The sequence below is a fragment of the Neopsephotus bourkii genome, unplaced genomic scaffold, assembly GCF_033783945.1.
Source record: "Neopsephotus bourkii isolate Nb327-2 ecotype Australia unplaced genomic scaffold, CSIRO-AGI_Nbou_v1 NB_1792, whole genome shotgun sequence".
NCBI lineage: Eukaryota > Metazoa > Chordata > Aves > Psittaciformes > Psittacidae > Neopsephotus > Neopsephotus bourkii.
The window spans coordinates 7,587,605-7,609,862 of NW_026902266.1; the positions used below are offsets into that span (position 1 = coordinate 7,587,605).

At 42.6% G+C, this 22,258-nt stretch overlaps 2 protein-coding genes across 8 annotated transcripts in view; one reads left to right on the forward strand and one right to left on the reverse strand.

Moving 5' to 3' along the window:
* The window catches only part of PTPRJ (protein tyrosine phosphatase receptor type J), a 71,424-nt gene extending 55,553 nt beyond the window's left edge, over positions 1-15,871 (reverse strand). For 3 of the 7 annotated variants that reach the window (XM_061380474.1, XM_061380471.1, XM_061380468.1), the window contains exon 1: positions 15,677-15,871. In XM_061380474.1, coding sequence (XP_061236458.1) covers positions 15,677-15,724 — 48 coding nt within the window. In that variant the 5' untranslated portion in view covers positions 15,725-15,871. The remainder of the gene's footprint in view (positions 1-15,676) is intronic. The other 4 variants (XM_061380472.1, XM_061380467.1, XM_061380473.1 and 1 more) reach the window with 2 other exon arrangements.
* PTPN5 (protein tyrosine phosphatase non-receptor type 5) overlaps positions 1-22,258 on the forward strand; it is a 307,304-nt gene that overhangs the window by 152,238 nt on the left and 132,808 nt on the right. The window lies entirely within an intron of this gene.

Below are 22,258 nucleotides of genomic sequence, written 5' to 3' on the forward strand. Positions count from 1 at the left end.
CACTGTTTCCCAGGCAGCCACACCAACAGTAGGGATGCTGGGGCTGAAAGAAGCTCTCGATTTTTCCACCAATTGCAGAGATGCGGGTACACAAAATGCCTGTGAAGAGGCATCCTGCCCAAGTCAATTTAACAGAAACAGAAAAGCTGCTGAAATAACACTGGCATGTTCTACTGATAAAATTCATTATAAGTGCCTAAGGTGAAAGCATTCAAGTACTTCTCTATTCAATTCACCAATTTCTTGTGATTAATCACATGGTTATTTGTCAAGCTAATGGCTCCTTAATAAGTTGTAGAAGTTAAAACCTGCTATAACAAGGCTCCTCTTTAAACACAAATGATGAGTAAAACAGTGCATTCAAACATGTATTTCAGGAACAGTTACTAAGTGTATTATATTGTGGTTAATTTTGTTATTTTGTAGACTCAACAAAAATCAACTGTTTATCATCTTAATAAGAAAGGAAAATACCAGTGCCTGGAAAATATGACAGTAAGTCTGGACATCACTTAAGCCAAGTACATATCTTTTTTTTATTATTATTCCCCTACTGCTTATCTCAACACACAGTTCCTTTTCCTTTAGCCCCTTTCAAACAATACTTGATACTAAACAAACAGAACTAAATACCAAAATAAATTATTTCTCACTAAAGGCTCATTTCTTCTCTCCTGTTTCATATTTACAAATATATACATATGTATATACACAGCCATTTAGATATACACACACACCTATATGCTTGCTAATGTTACTGAAAGTATCCTATCATTTTACAGTTATACAAAAGCTGACTAGCATTGAACATGACTTTCTGGCAGAAAGAGAATACAAGAGCGGGGTCCTCTTGCAATTACATAGCAACACTGAAATTCAGAAAGTCCAAGCTGTGCGTCATCAGTTCACTGTGTTACTTCAGACCCTCATGCCTTGCTATCCACATTTATGAACAGAAGCTTTCTAGGGGGGGTTCAATGATAATCCTCATTACCACTCTGAAATACTGACCAAAAGGCTTACAGAATTAATATTTAACCTACCATAATGTCTTTCCATTTAAAGAGCTTGTTTGTAATCACAATCTTTAGTACCATGTCTGATTAACACAGAGGGAACTGTAAAATCATAAAAGAGGACCATGACATAATAACAATGAAGGGGATCTCCCACACTAAGTTCTTACTTATGCACGCAAAGAGGAAACAACTGTAAATAAGGGAGGGAAAAGAAATTTAATTAGAGCTGACTGAAAAATAAGGCATATGGTTCACAGGAATTTTTACTTTCAATTAAAACACCCTCCTCCTCCTTGGCAAAGTAAATAAATACAAATTAAACCAAACCATTCTGTGACATGTGTATATGAAAATGAAGACAAGCATGACAAAAAAAATTGGGTGGAAGCTGCACCATTTGCCATGTGCAACTACGATCCAAGTTCTGTGACAAACATTTTGTCACAATATTACGCAGGTATTTTTTCCTTCTCATCACTGCTACATGTAACCATCCACTTCCCCCACATTACTAAAACCCATTCCACCCACATACCTAAAATTTTACTTGAGATGTGGGCAGAAGAGGAAAGGGGGGAGAGAAAGGTGTAAAGCACAGGACTGAATTTTGGAAATAGGCTTTTTAAAAGGGAAACAATACTCTGAAGATTCATACTGATAAAAATGCTAAAATATGAAAACAGACATATTTCTAAAGTAACATATAAGATGGGGCCATCTGGGAAGGATCTGCAATCAAAACGACTGACAAATTGCAGTTACAAGGACAGAGAGAAAACTTCAGAATGGGTGGAGCTTTCACCTAAACTAAGTTATAATAGGATTATTTGGTCCAGAGAAGGGAGAATATAGGGAGGGATGGTTACAACAGTAGGCTGTGAAACAGCTCTACCAAGGCAGCCCCTCTCAGGTGTGCTCAGAGATTTCATCAAAGCATCACCATAGAGATTGCTATAGCTGAGGATGCCCACTCACACTGTGCATCCAAAATCATAGAGCTCAGCCGGGGACAGATGCCTGCAGCAAAAAAGGGAAAAGTAGGAAGAGCGGTCTTGCATGAAGACACCAATCTGAAAATCAAGGTCAATTACTTAAACTACAAGTCTGAAAGGTAATAGCACAGAGTGCAATGTGACACTGCCCAGGGTTTCCTAGCAGAAGACCGCTTTTCATTTGCTCAAACTCACCCCAAGTACTTCAATTTGGAGGGAATTTTTAAGACATATTTAGCTAGATTCTGGCACATAATTTGCTTAATTATGACATGTTGCAGCCAAAATGACTCAAAGCATTGAGAAAATGAGAATGAAGGAAAACACACTGCTATACCATTACTAAACACCCCAGTGACCTTTTTTGTTCTTATGGCCTGACACTAAATGGACTTTCCTAGACCCCTTCAGTCTTCCCTTCACTAAGTCAGCCTTTGCTGTTACTGGGAGAAACATACATCAGAAACACTTGAAATATCAAAATGAAAAGTCCTCATTGATTTGTGCCTGATGGAGCCTTTGTGGAACTGCAGCAGAAGGGAACAAATGCAGCACAAAGCTACTTGCAGAACAACTAAGCTAAATCAAGCACTGAAATATGCTCTGTAAGGAACCCTAACCATCCTACACATGGAAAGAGAGGAAGACTGGGGAAAAAGAAGGATAGGTTAAAATTACGTGAAATAAGACAGATACGAGGAAGATACATGGGGAGGCAGGGAAAGCAGAGCAGGGAGCCAAGCAGGATAGCAAAGCTGGAGTTAGAGGCTCTACCAGCTATAGATGCGTTACCATGGTACCCAAGTATGGCAGGCCCCATAGTGAATGGTACCCAGGCTCAGGTCATGGTTATGGTCACCAGCCATGTCTGTAGAAATGAGAGAGGCCCAAGGCCAAGCAGGAAGTTGATCCTATGGGACAGGATCCCAGTCAGCAGGGCACCCAGTGGTACCAGGCACCCTCTCAGCTGCCATGCCTCCACATCCCACTTGGGCAGGCTCTCACCTCATCTTCACAAGCTGAATCAAAATCAAATTTGGGAAACATGCTTCTTGCAAGGCTGCATAGGGGGACCTGCGCAAGGACATCCTGGATCTTCCTCACAAAATGCATCCTGGTAAGCTGAAGCTTCTCCAACAGCTCCTTCTCATGAGGCGGCTGGCACTGAGCAACAGGAGCTAAACATGGTGAGGGGGAGAAGAGCACACACTCTGGACCCTGCCTCCATCCTTTGGGAATAGGCAGATTAAAGTCAAATGGGCTGCTTTAATTCCAACACTTCCTAGCTTTTCAGAGATGAATTTTGCAGCTGTAGAAATGTTCCCTAAATACAGACTGTGTTTGTACGTGTGCACGCTTAAAATAATACACATTTGGGCATTTCAGAACAGAGACTCTCTTCCTATGCGTTCTTTCACCAACAAGGAAGGTAACCCCACACTTTGCTAGAGAGCTTCAAGCAATAACCTGAAATATATATATACAAGCAGACAGTAATACCTATCACATCCTCCTGTCAATAGCCGTAACCGTAGAGACTGGAGACTTTGCAACTGTGTAGTGCAGCAGATGAATCAGACAGGCTCACTCCTCCTTAAGCTCTCAAATGATCATGGTTTTCACCATCAGCACACACTGATTATCATGACCTCATTCAAAGCAGTGTACAGCTGGTAACCTCATGTAGCAAAAGCCTGCAAGTTCAACACTAGCTGTCTAGAAATGCCTTCTACCACTTTTAAGCAGCATCCAAATTACAGGGTATAGTGTCATGTTATCACAGCTGTGAAGTGTGCAAAGGTCTGAGGGTGAGTGGAGTGAATTTTATCTTTCTCTCATTTCAGGAAGAGATGTCTCATCCGAACAGGGTCTAATTAAAAAGCAAGAGGTGGGCCGGTCAGTGTTATTTCAGAGATGAATATGGATTAGCTCTGTGCAGTGACAGTGCAGACTTGTGCACTGCTTCAACAGTTGATACACACTGTGAACTTGAGTAGGCTGCAGCAGTCTTGCTCTTCATATGCATTCTGTATTTACTCATCGTCCTCCCCCAACAACCTACTTCCTTTTCTGAAGGAACTTGTCTTTGCTTTTGCTTTCATAGCAAGGGTCATGATGAAAGAGTGCTTACACCCAGAACTCAATTAGCCACTCATACACTTGCTTCCATGTCCTCCTCAGCTGTACCCACACACTGTTCTCATTTAGCTCTCTTCATTGCATTAAAGCAGGAATAAGAACATCTCAAATTAGAGTCCTCCAAACACCACCCAAGGCTTACAAACCACAGACTGCCCACAGACCAGTCACTGCACTATGGGACATCCAGAAACAGACTGTGGATTTTGTTTCTCAGCAAAAAGAAGGATTTGCTGTGTAATCAAAGGAAACAACCAGGTTTACTTCAGTTACGTACAATATACACAGATTGGAGCTTGAACAGCCTGACGGTAGCCATTTACAAACCAGACATTTTAGTAACATAGTGTTTTCTGCACCATTTCAATATAAGGGGTGTTATCTTCAGCCCTGACTTGTCAACACAATCTGCACAGCCATATACAATCCTTTCACAGGGTCAGTTTGTTTCCTAGCATCCCAATCCCACTTGCTGCCCCCACTTGCTCCAAGTAGCTGTTTCACAACTTGGCTTGCTCCATGACACACCAAGAATCCAGAATGAAATTTGCTGTCCTGCTAAATGCCTGCCAAGGTTTTGTATTGCCTCAGTCATACTCCTAGCCCCTTTTCCCAAGCACTTAAGTGGTTTACCACAGGCTGCCCTGTGTCTTAAGGTGAATGTCTATCTCACAGCACAAGAAATCCTTCCCCATCTGTGCCTGATGTAAGGAATGCCTTTTCCTATCTACAAGCCCACTAAGAATTAACCAATTCACTTAGAGAAGAAAGGAACAAGATCCCACAACCCAGCTTTTGTCTGATTTATAACCCATTCATGACCCAAAAGGAATACTGTATTCACAAAATACAGGATGTTGTGCAAGGGAAGGGTTTTTTCCCTTCAGCTCTCATTTTTGACACAGTTTGTGTGCAGAAGTGGATCCTGGTGAAGACAGATGTGGTGGGGCACTATGTTGACTATCTAAATGCACCTGGCAAATGAGAAAGATTTCTATTTTTAAATTAATGCCAGGGTCCTAACCCCATCAAAATTCTTTAGCCATGTACAAATGCACAACATCACATGGTATTTACAACCTCTGGGTCACAAACACAGCTAGTGCAAGAAGAGGGAGGAAGCGATAAAGAGAAAATATGAGGGGCAGCAGGTGAGCAGCTCCTATGTCCTCTGACAAATCTCGACAGCACAACCTACTGCAAGTCCTGAAACTCCTCAATCATTAACTTAACCTTCAAAACTCTAGCAGGGTTTCAGAAGTCCTACAGACTCCCTGGAAGATGGAGCAGCAAATGTCTGACTTCAGGACAGCAAAAGTAAAAGGCCTTTGCTCAAAAGGGAAACTGAAGTTTGGCAGTAATTTATCTCCGAACTTTTCCATACATTTCTGCAGGAGGAGACAAAAATATTCAGCTGTCCATTTTTCACTGTAAATCTTAGATTAGCATAGCTGGAATTAATTTTGATGCAATCTGAAGACAGTAGTGACAAATAGTGAACGTAGCAATGACTCTGAATAAATGTCTGCACATGAGGCATACATTTCTTTTTCACTTCCCCCTTTTTTTTTTTTTTTATCCCAAAGTTAACAACAAGTATCATTCAGAAGAGAAGGCAGACAATTTGCAGGAAAAGGAGTGCAGGACACTCACATCACTTGCAGCAACTTTGGCAGAGTTGAGCATTACAACTTAATATTCTTCTTACCCCAAAGAGGAGCTGGTAAATAAATAAAAAGTACCAACTGTGTCAGCCTTAAAATTTAGGCATAGGGAGAATCACTGCACACACTGCTTACAAGCCAAACCATAAATGCACTGCACAGAATTTTGCACATAGGCATACGAGGCACAGAGGTTATCTGAAATGACCTTTTGGCTAGTAACAGCATTGCAAGCAAGCAATGGATTTGCTAGGATGGAACAAGGGGCTGTTCTGTGAATCACCCAGAACTGCTGCTGGAGAAACAGCAGTCCCTTCCTACAAGTCAGAAAAATAAAGTAGTGCAAGTTAATAGAAAGGAGAAATAAGTTTGGGTTTAGGTTTAGTTTTGGGGTTTTTTTGTAGGCTGCTCAAACTTTCAGAATTTAAAAGAGAACCATTTTATTTGCACCTCTTAGAAGACATCCTCACCAACTTCACCATAAAGAGAACTAGGCTCCATTATTGGGAAATTGCTGGGGTGGAGAAGAGGGAGAAGTACACACCACTTAGCAGCTCTGGCCTTCTGCTCACTGAATCAGGACACAGTTGAACAAATACATTTAGAAGTATGAAGACTGAGTCAAAAGACGATAGTTAAACAAATACCAGTTAAACCACATACCGTAGTCCTGTCTTGTAGTACTGGGAAATGAGTACCGCTTACAGCTGTTCCAGATATTGCATCTACCTGCAAATATTTGCTGCTGGCTAGAGCTCATCACATATTCTCTCACCAGCACTGTCAGTACTTTGCAAAACATTACAGACAAGAAAGAAAAAGAAAGTTAGCTTAATAAAGACTACAATAAACTAATTATATGCTTTAATCATCAAAAGCATATAATGTCTGGTTAGGGGATTATTTAGTTTTGATTATTTTTTTTAAAGCAGGTTATATGATTATAAAGTTAGTTGAGAATATATCTGCTTTTTTCAAATATTTTAAGCTTTCAATTTCATGAACATAGAGCACTAATTATTAGCTTCTTTAATGTGGATTTTTCACAAGTGTATAGCAGAGATCAGAAATTAGAATGTTACAGAAGAATTGAGCACACATTCACAACAAAGGCAATTACACTTTCATTACACAGTCTCAAATCCACGTAAAAAAATTACATTGTCTTAAGACATCTATATTTTAGATCAACTCCCTTTTAGCCATAACGAAAAATCATTACAGCTGGAGAAAGAAACAAGAAGAAAACTGCACTGACTTGGTGCTGGACAACATTGGCCATTAAGGTGTTGTCTTATGAAGAAACAGATGAACACTTTATAATAATATATAATCTGTAACTGTTAAGATGGAAAATATACCTGTTTCCAAATGGATTCAACAGATAAAAGAATTTTTTTATAATTAATTGCTTCTGTTACCTGGCTAGCTTTTTTATTTGTTACTATCTCCCAGAAGTTTTAACATCTCCAAATGCAAGTCCTTGATAAGTTACAGACAAAGGAAAGATTTCTTTCCTTTTATAGGGACAAAGGAGAGCACTGTTGAGACTTGTTATATACATGCAGTTACCTGCATTGTTATGGAGATTAAACAACAATGGGCCAACAGACATAATTCCAGATTTTACAGCCTTGTCCTTTCCCATAATTATGTCTTAAAATTGAATTTCAGTTAACATGTTCACAATACCAACATCTACTAATGTTTTGCATGTACTTAAGAGATGGTTTCAATTATTTTAACATGGGTGTGGCAATACATTTAATTTATCATTGATCATTCAAGTTCAATTTAATAGTATCACAGTGTACTTTTTCAGTTGGTTGCAAGAAGAGTTTTAAAACTAGTACAAGGTCCATTAGAAGAACAACTGGCTAGTCTATTAGTCACTTAAAAAAAAAAAAAGCTAAACAAACTTTCACAAAAATCTTTCCATTTTTTCTTCCACCTCAGAAATATTTCCAGAAATAAGATTTTGAACTGCAGAGAGACACTGAAAAAAGAAAGTATTCTTATTCTGCAGATGTTAAAGCTGCCCCTTTAACTCATGTGAGAGTATGTCAGCCTCTTTTCTTCAACTGTCAGATGCATCTCTTGGAAATTCCCAGTTTAAAATATCAGGCTTGTGTCTGTGACTGCACAGTATGCCAGCTAAAAAGGCCATATCCTGACCTCAAAGCTGAACTGCTTATTCCTCCCTGATGCCCAGCTGCAAGGAACTAGATCTTAAAGGTGAATACCTCTCAGAGAATTACACAAACCGTATTAAAGTTAATGAACTTCCCTGAAGAAAGAACTTGCTTTTGGGTTTGGTTTTTATTTCTAGTTTTCTTGAAGATACACATTTAAAAAGACTGTGGGAACAAAACTGTGTCTATGCTTCTTGTATTTTCCCTGTACAAAAAAAAGTATAAATCCATAGAAGGTGAAGCCATCAAAGACCTCAGTTAACCAGGCACAGCCTACTTTGTGAAAAAATGAAATTACACTGGAATCGACCAGAACAAGTACATTTTAGTAAGTATTGAAATCTAAGCCTAGTGTTAGAAGTGTTGATCCTACAAGAAGCCTGAAAGAACACTGGAATTAGAAAGCATAATTCATGTAGCAGGAAAGCCATGAGCTGTCAGTTCCTCCAAATCCAAATTTGGTTATCAATAGGTGATTATGATGATTGTGGCACCAAGATTACATTAGAATTCCCATATCTGCTTTCACTGAAGAAAAATAATCAAAGAAAACAAAATTTGATGACCTAAAAGGACCCTACCAAATTATCACCATTCATTTTATTTCCCCCTCAGTTTGAAGCATTTATAGGTATATAAAGTTCCACAGCACTGGAGAAAATAACTGAGCATGATCACAAAAGGAGGAAAATCCTAAACTCCCTTAATTAACATAATACAATTTTGCATATGTAAATTTGATGTCAGCTACAGGCACCCATTTTTTCCCTTCACACTATCTGTCAGAACAAGTCGCATTTTAATGTTTAAAAAATACACTGAAACCATGTCATGCCTAATACTGTTAATAAAACCACTGGCAGGGCTGAGTCAAAATCTTTTGATGGTTCTACAGTGCCACTTTCTGCTACAATGAAACGACTAATGTGCACTTCTTTCGCCTGCCTCCCAGAGAGTAACGGTGGACAGCCTTCTCTTCCGCAGCCAAAGCTGTACCTTGGTCTCACCCTAGCATCCTCCTTGCTCTCTCCACTTCGAAACACAAACCAGAGGGAACCAGCTGGCTACGCCTCTGCGGGCATGAGGAAGCCCTGGGGAGGACAGGCAGCAAAAAGAGGCAACCTCCATTTATCTGCAGGGACTACTGGTATCGCAGACACAACAAGCACTAGAGGGAGGCAGCAGGAAGCTTTCACAGCCTGCAAGTATCGCAGATGGTTGCGTGCATTGCTGCATATGCAGATTGGCCTGCCCCAAAACGAAGCTGCACCTTTCTCTGGCCACAACCTGCTCACCATCCTTTGCAGCATCCTCTTGTCTCGTGAGGCAGTACAGCACTCCAGAGCCAACACTCTGGGTGGGCACCCACCTGCCCATTGCATGCCACTCTCCTTATTTCCAGGGACAGAGTTGGTAGAAATTGTAATTGGAAAATGAGGACTCAAAACCAGATATTAGAAATAACAGGTCACTGCTGGCAAGTCTATGTGTATATATAACAAAATAAACAAGGAAGCTTACTGAAAATGCCCTGACAGAATTCATGTGCACAAGCTACAGTATCTCCGTGACCAGGGACAGGCTGGGCTTCTACAAAGCTGATTTGCACAAATAACCCCTCTTTAGGGAGCACTGCCATTCAAGCTAGGTTAAACCCAGCTTCTTACAAGCTGGCAGACAAAAAAACTCTATCAAAATATTACCAAAAGGAAGTAAGGAATTAATCTGAGAATACACCTAATGACAGCCAGCTGTGTTTTAGATACAAATTGTAAAATCCTAACGACGAAAAGCTCCCGGGCACTTAAATCCCTTGTCTCACCTGGGCTGTGACAGGAGAGAGGGCACCAGCACCTTCTGGACCATTCACGGAGCCCAGGCGAGATGTCACCCTCACCCTTTCTCAAACACCCACAGTCTCCAACATGGATATGCTGAGAGAGTGCATCTGCTTACCAGGCCACAACAGAGTCTAATTTACAATACAGCTCCAGACCTGACGTTCAAGTCTTCACTTGATGTTTTTGCAGTCTCAGAAGCAGAAATTTCTTACCTTCAAGAAGGGAAAGAGGTGAAGTTCACACAAATTATTCCTCAATCCCTGGCCCATATGGTGTACAGTAAGCAGTACTACAGTACAAAACATTTTCCTGATCACCACAAAGCCAAACCAATCACCCAAAAGACCAGGAAGTCTTTCCAATAAACACCCAACATTTAACCCACCCCACACTCTAAAGTTTACAGTAGAACTCCAGATGCAGTACACAACAAGAATTTTGCATTCATTAGGAACTCACTAAAGACATACTACGTATTTCTTTTATTTGTTTGGGTTTCCTAAGACTGTACAAAAAAAAGAGAAAAGTCCAGAGCATACCAAACAAACAGGAGGAACGAGAAGAATAGGAAAAGGAAAGTTAAGAACAAGCAGATGTGTAGCACTGGAGAAGAAGAGATTTCTAATTGGCTAGGAGAGCTTAAAGGTAATCCTTCCAGTGGTCACTTGTCCTCCAAATTAGGACTCTTATCAAACACAGGCCTTAGCCCCCTTCTCTACACACACCAACTTGGTCTGAAGTACCACCTAAAGCCTAGATCAGTTACAAACCCCACAGGGTTGGTACCAAAGCAGATACCAACATCATTTCTTCCCCTGTTTGTAGCTGTAGGTACAATTTCCTCTATTCTGCAACACAGTCAAAAACAGTTTCCTTTTCTCCCATTACATTTCTACAGGTGGAAAAAGAAGCTTTTATATGTCAGCCCTATGTGTTTCAGGTAAATCACGGAGGGAAAAGATTGATAGCTAGACTGCGTGGCTTCTAATACCAAGGGATTCTTCAATTTCCTGGCAATGGTAGGAAAGTAATCATACATTTAGTGACACACCAAATAATGACAACATTTATGGAAAGACATGAACATTACTCTGTTGCCCTGCCTTTTCCACTAAGTAACCATGAATGGCATAGAAGATAACTAAATAAGGCCACAAGTTTATCAATCCAGTTCTGGTTGGACCACATGTACATGTCCATTTTCTGGATTACAGAAATACCCTTCCCACTCAATCTTGGGTTTTTCTCCTGGAATTTTGGATTAATAGCCCCGGGAGGCCTGTTTATGTGCAGATACATTTGGGAACAGCTGGAAAGCACTTCGAGAAAAGCCTTGGTGCAGTCTTCCAGAGAAGTGCATCTGTTTTGCGCTTTTCTTCCTGCACATGCCTGATCACTCTTTCCCCCCACACGCTGCTAATGTTTCATATTAACACATGCTCACCTACACTTGGTTGTCTTTTACCCCCCATAATTAAAGTCCTCCCCTGCACAGTCATCTGCTGCTGAAAGTTAATTTCTTACTGATGGTTCCATCTAAGGCATGGTCCTCTTTCACTCTCCCCTTTCTACAAAGCAGTAGGCCCTCTCTGCTACAGAAAATTCAACTAGCTCCTCCTACAGTTCCAGCAACCTTTCATGATGCTCAAGATACTATTTACATTCACATTTTGGAATCTAACTAAAAGCAGTGGCATCAGGCTAACAACCACACGTGCAGCCAGTGACTGTTTTAACAGCTTCTCTCTCCTTTGCTCATATCAGGAATCTTCTTTCAATCAGTCAAACAAACAAAAAAAAAAACAAATTAATGACATGATACAGGTTTCATACCTACAAACATCAAATTCCCAGTCCCCAACCACTCTCTAACACTTGCTCTATGATACATTGTAATTCTAGTAGGAAGAAGGAAATACATAAATTAAAATTATATGGATTATGCCCTAAGCAATAAACAACCAAAGATTTTTTTAGAACAGTAGCAATTTCTCTCTCTCATATTTAAAAACTCCAACAAAAAAAAATGTACATGCCATGAAAATCCTCAACAAAGACGTGCATGTAGCTCACATAATTGAGGAAGTACTAATAATAGCGGGGCTGTTTGCACAGACAACATTTCCACTGTGGGCCTGAATACTGATCTCAAACATACAGAAGAAGATATTTTGTTGTGTGTTGCTTGCTGAAGACTAAAATCAAAGTATTGGAAACCATCTGAATGTGCTGGAATGTGCAGTTGGCCTATGCAGCTAAGGAAGCGCTACGCGCATCCATGTCACATTGAAACAAAGCATCTATTGAGTATGGCAGAAGGTGTTCCTGTTGTGCACATGAAAGTAACCTGTGTTACAGCTTTAAACAAAAACAAAAGCCTTTTCATTTCAGCATCAACTGTCAGTCATCACAGAAAAATAACTTGTCCTGACAGGTCAAAGTATATTTCTAAGCTCCTCTGACACAAGCAAACAGTCCACAGCCACAGCTTCTCCTTGTGGTCTATGCTACCTAAGTCCAAGCTTGCTCAGGTCTCCAGATCAGTGAAGGTATTTGCCAAATGGTACTTAAAACTTTATTTTTTTTCTTTCATGTGCTAAAGATCACCCTGAATAATTTCACAAATGAAAATTTGGAGTACCATACAAGAGAAGAATCAACGAGGATGATTAACAGTGACCAGTATATAGCAGAAATTAACTGACATGCAAAATATATATATGGCAAGCTCTCATTTCAGATATGATGATGCTTCATTTAAACTCTTCAGCTGGAAATCTGGTTCAGTAGTTAAGTCATAACCCTATAAAACTGACTTTCACAGTATCAGTATGAGTTCTGTGCACAGAATAAGCTGTAAGAACAACCTACTAGGTCCACATAAAAGGCATTTACAACTGTAAGGACCAAACCCCTTGCATAGTAGATGTTATGTTGTCACATCACTAATATAATCATCCTCAACTCATTAGCTCCCACAAAAAAACACAGAGCAAGGTTTGTTTTTTAACAACTCCAACCTTGCCCACTACGCTGTAATTCATTAAAAATAAGGAAGATGCTTATCTTTGAGTAAAGAACACCACAGAAAGATCATATGCCTGTCACACCACTCGGGAGCTGCCATGACACAGCCGTTCCACAGCTTGGGATGCTTCCCAGCCCTTGTGTGTGTTCAGGCCAACAATGCCACCTGTGTTAGAAACACTCTCCTTTTACCAACTCCACAATCATTGGAAGGGCAAGGTGGAGGCCAGATCCAGCCAAGAGCCACTTCCACCCACCCTGCTGCGTTTTCTCTCATGAGCTAGCAGGGAGATCATAGACAAGAGGCAAGAAGTCTTACTGGTAATGCATGAAGTCCAGATCATGACACATGCCAGACAGTCTTGTCAGCTGCTGGCATCTTACATCAACTAAATACATCACCAGATATTCCCAGTCTGTGTCCCATACCTGCATGCATGCCACACCATGAGCTACAGTGGCAAAATTTCACATCTGCCTTAATGTGAGCAAAGAACCCACCACAGAGCAAAACTGTTCCCTATTAGAGACCATCCTCATTTTCAGAGGGCAAGACCACATGAACACTACTTGGAACAGGTGACAAGGCTTTTGTTCTTAGAGCAGACATTCCCTCCAAGCAAGGCTTTATTCTGCATCCCTACTGCTGACCTTAATGAGCTATATAAAAACCCCACAATTTTCTCACATAAGTGAACACAACAAGTGTTTTCAAATGAATGGATAATTTGCAGAATCACACCACCAGCGATAACTTGGTTTATGTCCTATTCCTCTAAGAAAAAAGCTCCTATGGGGCCTTCCTCCCCCCACCCTCTCTCTGTAGAGATGAAGTGCTCCTAATGTTCAAAACTCCACAAGGTGCTGATCAGCACCAGTTAAGAGGTCTTGTGAACTAGTACCTCCTTGCACCAGCCTTCACATAGAGAAGCACACCTTAAGTCACAACTGAGGCTATCAAATACTGTAGTCTTCCAAATTTTCAGTCCATGACACCATGAACTGGGGAGCTCCCATGTAAAATTCTGAGCCACACCAACGCTAGCAGATCTGACTTGTGTGCTGTAGCATGTTGATGGGAACTCTGATATTATCAGTAGATGACAGGACCTACTACTCTAGGGCTCCACAGGGAGCCAGTGGGATGCACAGCTGGGTCCCAAGATGGTGAATACATAAATAATATGCAAATGAGGAGAGGGTCTAACTTTATTATTATTATTAATCATACATCACACCAATTATGAGCCAGTCTTAGAGGACAGGTAGATCACTATGCCACAAGATTTCATACCCTGCTTGAGAAGAAAAACTAAAAACAGTAGAGGTCATGGCTGGCAAATCCTCATAATCCTCATACAAAGGCTCCTCTGCTTCCACCACATAAGGTTCCTGTTGCCTGGACAAGTCTGCAAGGCTATACCCAAGAACAATCCAGGCCTTCCCTAAGCTTTTCCAAAATGCTGGAATACTTTGATCCCTGAGTCAGTCTTACTTCTTACTCAGAAGAGATTTTTAAACCTAGGCTTGGTACAACAACAGAGATGGGATGGCAAAACATTGCAAGGTACCCCAAACTGAATGAGACATAAAAGGAAGAGGAACCAAAGGTTTAGAGTAGCCATTAGCTGTAATCACAAGCTGACTGCAATGCAAGATAAGGAAAAGAATAGTTAAAAATCTAGGAGAGTGGTATAGTTCTGCTCTGCAGCTCTAAGGGTGGGATGGAAACACTGGCAGGAGGAGCTGTTACTCCTGCAGATTACTGAACACGTTGGTCCATATCAAAACATGCCCATGCTTCTTTCTGTAGTGGAAACCATTGAGACAGAGAGGCCAAGCAGGTCCATCTGAAAACTAAAGTTCAGCAAGCCCCAAAACATTAGAGTTCACAGCACTAACAAAACCTTCCTACAGGAATATGAGAAAGGTATCAGCAGAGAGAAACTTGGGGTGAAAGTCTATGCTAGCATGTGATGAGTAGGTCACCTGGCAAATGATTCTGATTTACATCACTCAAAGGTGTTCTTGGAAGACTATCTGCAACACACTCGGGCAGGCACAGAGAAAGGCTTGAAACAAAGTGTGATGGCAGAGGCCTCCTGATGACCTGCAGCCCTATATCCCCAGATCTGCTCTCTCTGCACCACGGTGGGATTTTCCCCTGAAAACTCCACACGGCTCCTGAAGGCTGTATCCCAACGTGTGATGTGCACCACCAGCACGGGCAATGTACAAATAACGTATTACTAATTAATCAGCAGCGACACGACGAATGCAGGCTACAATAATCAGTGAGAAAGACAGGAGCCGTCCCGGCTCTACCTAAGGCAGCTTTCAGCGACGTAAACAACGGGGGCAGCCCCGCGCCACGAAAGGAGCCACACGGCTGTACCACAGGGCCGTACCCTCACCACATCCCCAGCGGTGCCGGCCAGCGGTCGCCCCACGCTGCTGCCAGGCGGGGCTCAGACCCGAACGGCAGGCGCACAGCGCCGGGAGAGGCCGAGGCCGCGGGGATCCCGCCGGCGGCCCGCCCCAGGTGAGCGCCGCCTCCACCGGGCCACGCCGCAGCACCCTCCGCCTCCCCTTCTGTGCCAGGGCGGCAGGGGCAACTCCGCTGCGGGACAAAGCCCGAGCACGGCCACACATGTGCCCCATCGGCTGCATACCTACCCGCAGAGCAGCGGGCACCGCTGCCGGGGCAGCTCCCAGCGAGGGCAGGTGCGGCAGCCAGCAGCCGCGGCACAGCAGAACCCCCGCCTCCCGTGCCCCACGCCGCCACCCGCACCGCGGTCTCACCTCGGCCAGCAGCAGCAGCAGGCAGGGCAGGGGCAGCAGCCGCCTCATGGTGGCGGAGAGCGCTCCCCGCTGCGCGCACGGCCGCTCAGCCCTACGCCGTCTCCAGCGGAGACATGGCCGGGCTGCGCGCCCCGCACCGCCCGGCGTCCCACCCCTTCACCGCCCTCACAGGCGGCAGTGGCGCCTCAGTCTCCCGCCGCTCCCTCTAGCGCTCCCTGACGGGAAAGGCGCGTGCCTTAGAGCCGCCTCTGAGGGGAAAGCCCTGCGCGGGCCGGAGCGAGGGGCGAGCCGCACGGCCGCCTGCGGAGGGCCGGGATGGTCACGTCCCTCCGCCGCCACTCACGGCAGCCTTTCGCCCAGGGCATAAATGGCCGTCTTGCCCGGGCGGGGGTGGGTTGCGGCTGGCGCTTGCTTCCCCGCCTTCACCCCTCCCTCTCGGCATCTGACATCTCCTCCCGCAGGGCTAGGCGAGAAAGCGGCTCCCTCCGAAAGTTTCCCGGCCTTCCTGCACACCCTGTGGGGAAGCGGCGCTGTGGGACGTGCGCCACCGCCCGCCCCGGCATTGGGGTGGCGCTCAGGGATGAGCGATAAGCAGCCGGGGGTAAAATGAAGTAAATCCCGGCCTCGGGGTCCTCTACCACCCTCCACTCCGCTGGCGAGAGGGGAGAGCTGCCGCGGCCCCACACGGCCCCTCGGGGGCCCGGGCGGGTGAGGGGCACTGAGTAGCTCCGCTTATTGCGCCATTCATCACCCCTAGGCAGTCGCCCCAAAAAGTTCTGTCCCTCTCCGGGCACTGGTTTAGACATGTTTTGTCAATGTCATCAAAAAGGACATGACAGCATGAAATGCAACCACTTTTATAACCTTAATTCCCAGGATAATGCCCTGTTTCACATTTCATTCATCTTGGATAAGGGAAAAGGAGAAACACGGGCAGCTTACATAGCATATCTTTAATTATGGAAACACTGGCGGTCTTATTTTTCTCAAGAGTTTTGAGCTCACATGTTTGTAATTTCCCTGTCTTTCCTGAGCCCTCAAAACATATGCATAGCATTAAGGAAGCAACTATTTCCACAGGAGTTCATGGGAAGACTCACAAGAATATGGGCATTGGCGTTGTTCAGCCTCAAGAAGGCTCCAGGGAAACTTTATTGTGGCCTTTCAATACTCAAAGAGAGCTTTTAAGAAAGACAGTGACAGACTTTTTAGCGGAGGGCTGTTATGATAGGGAAAGGGATAACGGTTTTAAGCTGAAACAGGGCAGATTCAGACTAGACGTAAGGAAGAAATTTTTACAATGAGGTTGGTAAAACACTGACACAGTTTTCCCAGAGAGATGGTAGATGCCCAGTCCCTGGAAACATTCAGGGTGAGATTGGACGGTGCCCTGAGCAACCTGCTCTAGTTGAAGATGTCCCTGTTCATTGCAGGGAGGTTGGACTAGATGACCTTTAAAGGTCCCTTCCAACCGAAACTATTCCACGGTTCTGTAAAGTCATGCACATACCTTGCTGCTTAGGAAAACAGGACTTACATTTGGAGTTAGATAAACAGCGTGGGAGCACCGCTTCGTATCAGTAGGATTTGTAGGAATAATTATTTCAGAAAAGTACTTTTACAGTGTTAGGGAGCATTCAAATAAGGAAATAAGCACTATAAAAACCCCACTAATAAACTCACCTTTTCTACACTTTCCATTTAGCACAAAGCACCCGAGAATTATTTTTTCAGGTTTACCAGGCTTCTCCTGGTAAACCACACATGCCAGAAGTCTCACTGGCTGCAGTGAAGTTGTTATGCTGAGGCACCTTCTGCAGAACAAACCCTACCATTCAGAAATTACAGCTCTGACTCTTAAGAAAAAAAAATTCCTTGTTGCAGCTCCTTGTACCTGGACAGAGCCCAGTGGGTCGAAGTTGCCAAACTGCAGCTTCTGGCCAGGCAGGGATTCACTTGCATCTAAAATACAACCAACCACCTTTGTGGTGGAAGATCAGGGTTGCACTGCACAGCTGCACTTGAGCAATCATACTTGGTCATCCTTGGCTCCAACTCAGTGAGAACAACATGGCTTTTTTAATTGCATGCCTTTCCAGTACAACAACCTAGTAACTACTCCAGTTACCTCTGAAATTCAGTGTGAATCTCTCCAGTGATTTAAGCAGTGATGGCAGCCAGCCCTGAGAGAGAAGACTAAAAATAAATAAATAAATAAATAATAAATAAAAAAATGCATTGAGACAGCCAGAAAGTGGGGTTCTGACCTTTCTGACCTGTTGAAATTTGTAAGTATCGCCAAGCTGATGTTGCCATCCTCAAACTCTATGTCCCTGGACTCTGATGTTCACTCATTCTTCTTTCCTTAATATGGCACATGACCCAGCTTAGAAGCAAGGGCACTGTGTTTTCTCAGGCTATGTTAATTCCTTGCTCCAGAGGGGAACTGAGCAGCTACACCAATATTTCAAGAAGCTGAAGTTCTTTCACCACACCATGTCTGTCTGGATCTGATATAGCTGGTGGGGCTTTTCACATACAAGCTACATGGAATCTGCAATTTACTACTTTCTCAGACAACACTTTGTGGCTGAGTCCTCAAAACTACTCATACGTCAAGTACTTGAACCAGGAGACCTACAAAGTTCTGGGAGACAGTGTCATTTCTGGAGTATCCAAAATAGTAGAGGACTACATTACAGTTGCTTGCAGAAATATCTATAGAGAGTATTTCTAGGACTGTAGTATAAAATGACCTTAACACATATCTTTAATTATAACCATAACTACTGCCAGTCACCAGTAAGATTTATACATAGTAGGTTAAACTCGCAGAATGAGACCAGGTTTGTTACTGGTTTAGGGTGCATCTCTGACTATCACCAGACCTCAAGGAAAGGACTAACTCCTTTCCAGAGATGTTTCTTGGGTGCAGGAAGTATGCTTGTATCAGGGACATAGCTGTGTCTGCACTGAATGAGTGAGCTACCAAGATTCATGGATACATGAATAAGCTCAGATATGCTGAAGAGGATGGTCACAAAAAGAGAAAAAAGTGCCAAGAAACACAGAGCACTAAAAAGTGTAGCTATTTTGTAACATAACACAGAACTGTGACTTCCATTTGATTCATCGGAAAAAAAAAAAAGAAACCAACAACCTAGTAGCAATCAAATTTTTTTTGTACGTTCAGGTTCTGATGGAATGTTTGTCTTCTCCAGAATGTTTAAAACTCTTGGAGGAATGTTCCAAAAAGCTTTTTTGATTAGATTTTGAGAGCTCTGTGAAGAAAGAATCACATGTGTACCTGACTGCTTCCTTGGATCAATGCCCCTGCCCTTTGTAGCATGCTCTGGTTGACTGCTAGCCATGCAGACCTCAGGGAAGAGCTGGATGGCAAAGAACAATGATTCATACCAGAATCAGAGCCTTCACATGCTGAAAATAGAAAAGAGAAATTAAAAGCCAAATTTTTTTAAAGTCTTCCAGGTGTTAATTTTTCAGCAGCAATAACCATCACAACACAAATAATTTCCTAGGAATTAGAGGTTCAAGGTTGCATTTCAGGCCACAGGATCTTCACAGCTTGTTACTAATCTGCTGAAAATTCCCTGAATTATAACTGCTTTTGCCTAATTGTTTCTATAAGTAAGTTTTGTTTATGCTACAGCCTTTATTAAAGCTCTACGTGTGACAGGATTATAAACCCAGGTAAGTGTTGCTCCTGGGCTAAAGCTTCTTCTATACTTTCATCTGGAAGTTAATTTGTGCATCTGAGTCATAAAACCTCTTAAAAAGGAAGAGTCAGAAAAAAGTGTTTCCTCATTCTTATAATCAAGTTCTTGAACAAGAGACCTAAGTTTAAAAATCACCTTGGTCTCTTGCACACAAACACAGGAAGAATGTGCAGACACATTACTTTATGGGTGCTCCCATTTTATACAGTAAGGTATATACTGCTAATGATCTATGCAGAGAGAAAGGGAAGACTTCAAACATATACTGACCCAAATCCATTCAATTTGGAGCAGTTGCCCCGGCTAAGAATATTTTTCTTTCACTGAGACTGGTAATTAAATACAGTTTCTAAAAAAAAAAAAAAAAAGAAATCATTATGACTATATTTAACTGTATACCACAGCCAGCCTTGATCACAATAGTATATTCTCATTAGTTATTCACAGTTTCATTCAGCAGCTCAATGAGCAGTGTCAGCCAAAAGAGGCATCAAATTGTTGAGCATCATCAGGAAGGGGTTTGAGAACAATGCAGACAGCATCATTTTGCCAATGCCTAGAACCCAGGTGCACCCATGTCCTAATGTGTGCCACTCTGCTCTTAGCATTGCAAGGACACAATGGACTGAGGGAAGGTACCAAGAAGTCAAAAGGATGTGGATGGTGGTGCAGCTCTCTTACCAGGGGAGACTTTAAAAAGCTGAGATGTTTCAATTGAGCAAGGAGGCTACCTGGAATTGATTGAATTAAAAACTTGTTCACTAAATCCCACCTAAAACTAGGGATCACTAACACTAACAAGAGATTTGTTTAACTGATACAAGAAAGTGCTTACTTATACAGGTAATGAACTTGTGGAGTATGTAGGCACAGCAGATTTTAAAGGCAGACGGTATGAGCAATAGACAGAGGGTAGACAAATTCACAGCATGTCCAGGAAGAGAGAAAAGGCAGAGATGAATCTGTAACATCCCTAAACAGGGATGACTCTGGATGATGGGAATGGATCTCAGACAGTAGTCAGGCTTGTTTGCTCTTCCTAAACAGAATCTCATAATGTCACTGCTGGGAGCAGGATACTGGGTTTAGTGGATTCATCATTGGTCCGACCAAGTAGGGCATTTCTTAGCTGCTTACAGTAACAAGGCCCAAAACACAGCCTCACTGTGCAAAGTACTGTATCAGCATATAGCAAGAAACAAATTTGCTAGCATTAGCTTGCTGTTTCAGTAAAACAGGTAAAGTGGCAAGGAAAGTATATGTTACTACTATCACTCATAAGAGAGTAAGCACTCTGTATTATCATTTCAGACTGAGGTTCAAAAAGCACTGTGTAGTTTTGCTTGCCATTGTAAGTCCTCAGATTCAGACAAGATGGGATCTATGTGACCCACTCAAAATGACAAATGGACTTCCGTCCTGTACATCATTTCTCCACGCCCTGAAGTTATGTAAACCCAAAGTGCTCTTTTTGGTTGACATTGGTCTGGCTCTTATTTACATCACTTCTTCCAGTCCCAAAAGGGTCCTTCAGGTTTCCATGTACTGCTGAACTCAGAGGTGAGCCTCTTGGGAACAACTTAAAAAGTAGAACTACAAGTCCCTTTTACATTGCAACAGAGGAACAAGGAGAGAATAAACTAAATTGTATATGAACACAACGTACAGTGTTGTTCCAGGAACAAACACAGTTCTACTACTTTTAATTAACCTTGAAATTAAAAAGATTGACTGAAAGGCCTGATAGTAGAAGAGATTTTTTTTTTTTTAACATATACACAAAAGTAGTGACAACACAAATCGGTATAAATAGATCTTGTTTCTTATATTCTTAGTTCAGGTTCACCTGAGCTCATCAAGGACATGAAAAATACTGGACATTAAATTGGAAATCCTCCTTGAGAGCAGAGCAGTCGATGGGAAAGATGTTACACTCAGGGAAAGGTTATAGGGATGAATGCCTTCATGAGTGCTGAGCACCTTTCTGGTGGTGTCAATCTGCAGGCAGAAATTGAGCAACTTACAACAAACACTACACCAGCCTCTGTAGCAGTTTGGTGAAAAAGCAGAAAGTGGCTAAATACTGCATCTGTGGAGAGTTCTACCACTAGAAGTGATGCAGAAAGGTTACAGATGTTGGATGTGGCTCTGCCGGTACAAGCTCCCCACAGCCTGTAGCTGCAGGAGACACTGGCTGGGAACTGCTGTGTAGTATTTTAACTCCTAAACAGTAGCATTTTGGTTTGGTTTGGTTTTTCCCCCCTCTCTAGTGTTCCTCAGAAGGAATTAAAGGTGTATTGAGCTGCTGGCAGAGTTATCTTTCAGATGGAGGTTAAAACATGAGCAGACAGGATATTCAAAGAAAACATACCACTTTCAAAAAGAAGAGGAAAGCTAAGTTGAGTTCTGGTTAGGCTGGGTTTGGGATGGTTTTATTTTGACTGAGGAGGAAAAAAATGACAGTTTTTGTTGTGGTGGGGGCTAGCAGAGAGAACAAATTGAAAACAAGCTTTTGAGGGGTTTCTTACTCAACTTACTGTACTTTGAAGTCTTGCTGAAACTGAAAATTATTTGTGGAGGTTGGTAACACTTTCAATCTACTACATTCATTCAGTGGCCGGTTTCCTCTGTGTGGGAAGGCAGGTGGGTGGAAGGGTATCTTTTACATAATAATTGAAGGGAAAATATGCACTAAAACCCCACAGACTAGCACACTTCAAAGCATTTGCAGCACCTGGGCTACTTCCAATGCAACAGAACATTTCTGTAAGTGACTCAAGTTCAGACAGACACCAGCCTTTTAAACAGGTCATCTACACTGCAACAAATGGCCTCTGTTTCGGTG